Raw genomic sequence first — 8,048 nt, 5'->3', positions numbered from 1 at the left:
ACCTCCGACAACACGACCCCGAGGTCGTCGGCGGAGGGGAACCACCGGAGGGCGACAGCCGAATAAGCGCTCCGTGACGGCAGGCGAGATCGCCTTGCTTTCTTTTCTTCAAAGAGAAAATGATATCATGAACATGGGGCATGGGCTTTGACAAGGCTCTATGTATTTGTTATACGACAAATTCTATTTGAGCCCTAGTCGCATTAAAAAGGGACGGGTAAATGCACCGACTTGTGATGCTGGCTTCCTTTCTGTTAGGCCGAAGATTTCTTTCTATGTTTACTTTTCATCGATTCTTTCTTGTTTATTGATTTCCCATTTATTCTTTTCACTGGAGTATTTTATAATATTATTAAAGTGTAATTTTCAAAATTTGGGAATATTTTGAAGGACAGTTCCTAAAATTCCATTTTCTTTCAGAATACAATAAGATTTTTCTAATATCAAGAACACTGAAAATATGGACATTTAAAAAATCACTAACAGATTTAATTTTAAAAACACTTTATTGCAGTTGGTGAATATTTTTAGTTTTCATGAGAATTTTTTCATTTTTGTGCGTTTTTTCAATTTTAATATTTCTGTTGTGGTTTATTAGAATACTTTTTGTAGATAATTAGAACATTTTGTACTGTAGTTGTTCTTTACTGGAGAAAACTGGCTAGAAAACTGAACGTACATAAGGAAAATCGCTACAACACAAAAGCCCAATCACTGCACTTTGTTCATTTGCCTAACATTTTGTCACCAGGCTCAAATAGGAGCTCCTTTTTTTTTTTTGCAGGTAAAGGGACTCCTTTGTTGACCGACCAGATATGTGGATAACGAGGCCACCCCCTACCGAAGCTTTATTGCCCGCAGATTCCCGTCTATGGTCTGGCCCAACAAGGGTCAATAGTTTTTTAGCCATTCTGCTTTGCTTTGCTTTGCTTTTTTTTACTTTTATCTTTTTGTATTTTTTATTTTCATGTTTCATTATTTTCTATCTTTTTAGGGCTTATTTTTTCAAGTTTATTCCCTAACATACTATTTTATGGAAAATACCTTAAATATGTTTTGAATATATAAACTACTCCCTCCGCCCCATAATATATGTATATACTCTGTTTCTCAAATACATGATTTGTTTTTCATATATGCAAGGACATCTTTTGAATATGTGATGGACATTTCGTTCCAAATATACGAATATTTATATTCATGCATATGGACCTTTTTCATTTCTTTATAGATAATTACAATATTCTCAAACTCATTTTTTATAATATTCTCAATTTATTAAATTAAAAATATATTTTGGGTTTTTATAGTAAAGGGAAATATACATGTTAATGTTAGTAGCTGGACCATTCTTTGTTTTGCTGGAGGCGGAGCTACCATATTGCCGGGTGCGTCTGTGCCTCGCCTTTAGAACATGGTTAATATTATAGCTAGGTGCTGGCTATATAAATGTGCCATGTCATCAAAAATTAGCATTATTAGTTACTCAGACAATAAGGCTGACTATAAGGATGGCTAAAAGGTTACAACCTTTTTTAACTTCTCTCTATCTCTTTTCTCTCATTAAATGTTTTATCTAGAAGCACACTTAAAGGTGGGCTCTTGCATAAGAATCAACTCCTTCCCTTTTTTTATATCTCTCCTCCACATAGGCAGAAGTGTCATGTATGCAGGCTTATAACCCACTATTGTACTTGCTCTTAGCAAGCTAGATGCTGGCACCGCCTTAACTCATAAAGAAGACAAGTTACGGATCGTTAGCATCCCCCAACCAATTGCCCAAGTATGGAAAACAACTAACTTGTGGTGTGATCGATAGCTTGGTGCAGGTTAGGTACACTTTGAAAGGGTTTTCTTTTCTCACTTCTCTTAGATATGTATATTCTTTTTTTAATATATTGTTATTTAGAAAGCATATTTTAATAATTTTTCAAGAAAATGTTCACCTTGCACATAAGTTTTTTATATTGTATATAAAAAAATACTCATCATGTATTTCCAAAAAAAAGGCTTCATCATGCATTACCAACTCTTCATCGTATATTTTTAAAAAGATCATAGTGTAATAAAAAATGTTAAGCATTCCCTAGAAAATTTTCGTCATGTCTTTCAGCAAATAATCATCGTGTAATACAAAATTGTCCAACTTGTATTAACAAATGTTCATTGTGTATTAAGAAAAATTATCATGCAGTTAAAAAATTATTCATCATGTATTTCAAAGAAATATTCATCGTGTAATTAAAAAATATACACCATGTTCTAAAAAATATACATCATATATTCAGGAAACAATCATTGTGTAATCTAAAGATCTTCATCATGTATCAAAAATGATTATCGTGCGATAAGAAATGTACTTCATATAATAAAAAAATTTGTATTTTCCTAGAAACCCATAAAAACTAAAATTAGAAAAACAAACAAAAAATTAAGAATAGAACAAGTTAAGAGAAAAGAAAAGAGAAAAATAAAAAATACATGGGAAACCCCGAATAAAAAGACTGGAAACCGATAAAAACAATAGCCAAAAAACTAAAACCCGTCGAAACCACCCTGCACAAAACCAAAAAATATGGACCACCCCTCGCGGTGCTAGCTTTGTTACCTCATGTTGGGAAAGGTAGTAGAAAAACAAAAAAGAATCGCTACTATGAATATCCCAGGATCACTATGAAGATGAACACAAGGTTAGATCGGATTGTTACCAACTTCGACTTGCAAGTGAACAAGAGTCGGTGTAGATCATTCTTGAATTCTCGAACCGCCCACAAACGATCCCTCAAAAAAAGAGATCGAAAGCACGATCTCTCTATTGATTGCACGAGTACAGGCTTCACGATCCAGCAACACTATGCTATCTAGAGCTTTGCGTCGTCGGAGAACTAGAGGAGGAGAAGAGAACCACACGGAGCAACTCTATTATGAGGACTATAGAAACTTAATACAAGTCCAATTGGAGAGAGAGGGGGTGCCCAGAATCAAGGGACTTGTGCGCCTCAAGGGGCACACCCCATCAACTATACATAGGTGTACAGGAGAGGGTGGCCACTTGGGGAGGGCTCCTCCCCATGGCGCGTGGGTCAAAGGAAGGGGAGTCCCCCTCTAACTTCAATTCATCCCCTCCCCCTCTAGCTTGTCCAACAAGCTAAGGGGGCGCCACCCCTTTTGGGCTTCTTAGGCCCATTAGATCACCCGCTGCCTTATAGGCCTTTAGCATATTACAGGGGCCTAAATAAAGCCCCGGGGCTCCCGGTAATTTCGGGAAAGCTCCTGTATTTATATTAGGTCCTTTTGAACATTTTCCACCTATTCAGTATTAAACGGTATTTTCCAAAACACTTTCGGTAACCCCGAAACACTTTTCTCTCCGAACTATTTTTTATTTCTGAAACTCTTTTCGGTAATATTTTCATATTCCTAACTCCTATAGAACTCAACAAATCGTAATCCCTTAAGTGCCTGACCCTACAGGTTCGATGAAATATAGACATGAACAAAAACACCTTTTTGTTCAATGATCAATAGCGAAACCGTGGACATTCATATTGACCCCTATACTCACACGATTGATATTGGAGCAAACCTTTGGTTATCATATGTTATTCCTTTTTCTTTGCGATACGTTACAAAACCCGATGTGAGATATATCGGTATCCCCGTGAGATAAACACATGCTCACTAGATCGGTCTTTCTCATTATCGGTTTTGTTCCCTTTTCTCGTTCTCGTGTTCCGACATCCCCATGATCAATTCACACTTTGTCTGGCTAGACGATGATAGATGCCATCACACCGAGAGGACGTAAGAATATCTCTCCATCGTTGGACTAGCAAATTCTAGTCTCGAGCTATCTAGTCTCTCACCCTACGTTTCTGATGAACCCATAAGCTTCCGTTATGATCACCCTGTTATGGATGACGTTGGAACAACCCCAAAGTGCATCGTCTGGCATGGAGTGACTTGATACTCTCATGGTATAAGGAATCATAAATACTTTAACTCTCATGTTATGGACATTAGACTTCAGACCATATAACCTCTAAGTATTAAAAGCAACTTATGGTCAATTCAACACGAGTGTTTTAGAGCCAATGTGCTCTCACATGTTGCCGCATAAACATCATGAGCATGATCAGGAAAATAGAATCATCAATCAACAATTGTGCTAGTCCTAGAGGCAAGACCATGAATCTTGTTTTACAGTCTATAACTCTACGTATGCTTATGAATTTTCCTCCGAATCGCATATTCGCGAACCATAGCAGTTATAGCATACAATATAAACTATAATTACAAACTTGGAATTAATAATACTTAAAAATTATTGGCTCTAAAGCATATTTTCAACACCTTCATTATTGGCCAGCCCACATCTAGGTGTTGTAAGGTGAGGGCGGTGTAGGAGCCGCAACATGAGAGATTTAGCTTTTGCGCTATTGCCTGCTTTAAAGCGGCAACTAGGAGCTCCCTAATTTGCCATGGATAGATAGTTGGTTGGTCTCAACTTGGGCTGATGTGTCCCCTCATGCAAGGGTAAGCAGGGCTAAAAAAACAAAACTGAATCATGGATAATACTGTTTGTTCATTATTTGTTGAGTGCATGAACCTGAACCCGATCTTGTGGCAAGCACAAGTACTGGCCATTAAGAAGAATATAAACTAGCCGCCGGCCTGCTTTTAAGCATGTGTAGCGAATTAGTTTAGTAAAGCCGCCCAGGCCCCATTGCTAAGACGAATCATGACGATGCATGGTGGATATTTTGGTAACGGGAGAGGGGCTCAAGAAAGAAAGGTGTATGCATGATTAGCGCAAGTAGGAGAGTATAGGGACTTATAGGGACTAAAAGTGGGCATTTGGGACTTATGAAATAAGACTCTCAAGGAGGGACTTATAGGGACTTATAGTTGTAATATGGCCTTATAGGGACTTATAAGTCCCAGGAACCAAACAGGGAGGGACTTTTTAGGGACTTGTGACTTATAAGTTGGGACTAAAAAAAGTCCTAGGACTTATGAACCAAACAGGGCCTAAAATATAGAGAAGACTGGTATGCATAGTATCTGGCGAAGCTCTACCAATTTGAGTTTAGTGTAGGATAGTTTTGTGCGGGTTTCACGGGACTCACCCGTAAGTGGAGCAATTTGGTTCTCCGAGCAATGCTACACTTACAGGTAGATTTTCATGGAATAATGGTTACGGACATGCATGGCATCATTAGATTGTGGGAGGAGTGCCATACCCCTGAAACTGAGGGGGCGGGGATGGATTAGAAGCTGCCACATCAGTCCGTAGGATAGCTCCCATGAAACTCACCCGTAGGATGCATCATGCATGTGTACCCATCACACCCCCTAAGGTGATATGATCAGTAATCAACAACATCACAAGTGGCACATGTGGTAAGCAATTCAAAACATAATCAACCCCATCCCCTGACTTGTCAAAGCCGAAAGCTACTTCATCTTCTATAAACTACTAGTGGTATTACAAGGTTAGTTAACCACTCCCACTAGGCGCTCGATCGTTAGCCGCCTTGGTTGATGCCTCCAACAAGTTGAGGATTGAATATGCTGCTGCCACAGTGTTTCCTGCTTGGTTCATCTGGCCTTAGATACGCTTTGAATTTTCTCCGGATGCATGCATGTGTACCCATGACTCGGAGTCGATCGTCGACCAATCATTTCCCTCCTTTCAAATATTCGAGTCGATCAGATCTCGAGCACCGCGCGCGGTAGTTTCCAGCCTCGGTTCGGCTGGTCACAATGGACAAGAACATAAGCTAGTAACTTCACACTTCCCTAGACTATGTTACTACCTCCATAGTGGGTAGGAACATCTATGTAGTGTCATGCAACGATGTATTTATTAGGTTATAGACTCATTGTTTCTTGAAGTGTGTGATGTTCCGATAACTTAGCTAGTTAGCACAAGCATCTCTCTCTTCATTAAATACGTGCCACATAAGTAAAGTTGTATTGGAGTGTGTGATGTTACTCCTAAGTTCCTTCCCACTGTGACCAACCTTCCACCGGTGTAGGTGCATGCACACGAGTCACCAGTAGGACCGACCTCCATGTCAGCCAGCAGACAAGATTCCATGGAGGTCGCATGCATGCGCGGGTGCCTATAAAACCACACGCACACCTCCAAAGCTCAGCACACTCACAGTCACAGCCACGTCGATCCTACAACTAACAGAGTGACCTGGCAAGCTAGCTAGATCACCATGGCTTCCTCCCCCTCGGTTGCTCGCGTCCTGCTCGTCCTCGCGGCAACAGCTCTGGCCGTGAGCTCGGTGTCCGCCGCGGCAGGTGCTGGTGGCTCGCCGCCGCTGGCCAAGGGCCTGTCGTTCGAGTTCTACCGCGCCAGGTGCCCGCAGGCGGAGGCCATCGTCTTCGCCTTCCTCAAGGACGCCATCCGCAAGGACGTTGGCCTCGCCGCCGCGCTCCTCCGCATCCACTTCCACGACTGCTTCGTGCAGGGCTGCGATGGCTCCGTGCTCCTTGACAGGACCAACGGCGTCGACAGCGAGAAGGTGTCTCCCCCGAACGTCACGCTCCGTCCGTCGGCGTTCAAGGCCATCAACGCTATCCGCGCGCTCCTCCAGAGGGCGTGCGGCGGGCCGGTCGTCTCCTGCGCCGACATCGCCGCGCTCGCCGCCCGTGACTCCGTCCATTTAGCCGGTGGGCCAAGGTACGCTGTCCCGCTCGGCCGCCGTGACGGGCTCGCCCCCGCGTCCCTGGACACCATCTTGGGCGCGCTCCCGCCGCCAACCTCCAAGGTCCCCGTGCTCCTCACCTTCCTCGCCAAGATCGGCCTCAACGCCGACGACCTGGTGGCGCTCTCCGGCGCGCACACTCTCGGGATCGCGCACTGCGGCTCCTTCGAGGAGAGGCTGTTCCCCAAGGACGACCCCACCATGGACAAGTTTTTCGCCGGCCACCTCAAGCTCACCTGCCCGCGGCTCAAGGTGGACAACTTCACCGCCAACGACATCCGCACGCCGAACGTGTTCGACAACAAGTTCTACGTCGACCTGCTCAACCGGCAGGGTCTCTTCACCTCCGACCAGGACCTGCACACCGACGCCAAGACCAAGCCCATGGTCACCAAGTTCGCCGTCGACCAGGCCGCCTTCTTCGACCAGTTCGTCAAGTCAATGGTGAAAATGGGGCAGATCAACGTGCTCACTGGCAACCAGGGCCAAATCCGCACGGACTGCTCCGTGCCCAACGCCGCCCGCAGCGCCGGTGGCGAGCTGCCATGGTCCGTCGTCGAGACCGCCGTGGAGAGCTTGGTGTTGTAGATCAAGCTTGTTTTATGTTTTGGCAAGGATTGGACTTTGGAAGTCAGAGTGCATGCGTGTTTAGTTTGTTGAGCAAGACCGAACCAGTTGAATAATGAGTTGTTTTGTCGAAATATCTGCCTATGTGAGTAAAATTGCTCACCATGAACATTTGGCTGATGATTTGATTTAAAAGTTTACTAGCTAATTGCTCACCGTGTGCTTGTGTATTTTAAAAATACCGATGAACATTTGGTTGATGATAATTCAACACTTAGTTGTCATGTGTCGAATCGATAACGGATGCCTACTTTTTTTTTAGGAAATTATGCCACCGTTTTTTGTTGAAATGAAATCATCTACCTTTCTTTTCTAAATGATCTAGCTTTAGTTTCTAAGTTTAGCAATACGTAAGTTGCCTGGAAATTCAATTTGGCTTACTCGAATATTTTAGGCCCTTGATTTCTGCTTCAAGATTCGTGCACCTTTTTGTTTCTGTTGTGACTCCTGTTGGGCCTAAATTTCCAACGAAGCACTGTTTTCAGTCAGTTAGTCTCTTATTAGGCTGCAGCCCATTTCATGTTGCCTGGCCAACAGTGCTTCCTTATTTTCTGCTTTTTATGCAGTTTTTGCTATTTGTTTTCTTTATAGCCATTTTTGTGAGTATTTTTTGGAATGTTAGGTGTGTGCATTATGTGTACATGTAAGTACTATATAACATGTGTATTATACTAGAGTGTGAAAATTGCACAATTATAT

At 42.7% G+C, this 8,048-nt stretch overlaps 1 protein-coding gene across 1 annotated transcript; it reads left to right on the top strand.

Moving 5' to 3' along the window:
• Positions 1 to 6,179: 6,179 nt before the first annotated feature.
• On the top strand, positions 6,180 to 7,423 carry LOC119278829 (cationic peroxidase SPC4-like). The gene has a single exon (XM_037560167.1). It carries the CDS (start codon positions 6,231 to 6,233, stop codon positions 7,308 to 7,310), a length of 1,080 nt encoding a protein of 359 aa, XP_037416064.1. The 5' UTR covers positions 6,180 to 6,230; the 3' UTR covers positions 7,311 to 7,423.
• The last annotated feature ends 625 nt before the right edge of the window (positions 7,424 to 8,048 follow it).

The sequence above is a fragment of the Triticum dicoccoides genome, chromosome 3B (genome assembly GCF_002162155.2).
Source record: "Triticum dicoccoides isolate Atlit2015 ecotype Zavitan chromosome 3B, WEW_v2.0, whole genome shotgun sequence".
Lineage (NCBI taxonomy): Eukaryota > Viridiplantae > Streptophyta > Magnoliopsida > Poales > Poaceae > Triticum > Triticum dicoccoides.
Note: the sequence above shows the minus strand (reverse complement) of the source record. Positions and strands in the feature narration are given on the sequence as shown.

Coding starts and splice junctions, on each gene's coding strand:
- LOC119278829 (XM_037560167.1), top strand. CDS start 6,231: ATGGCTTCCTCCCCCTCGGTTGCTCGCGTCCTGCTCGTCCTCGCGGCA.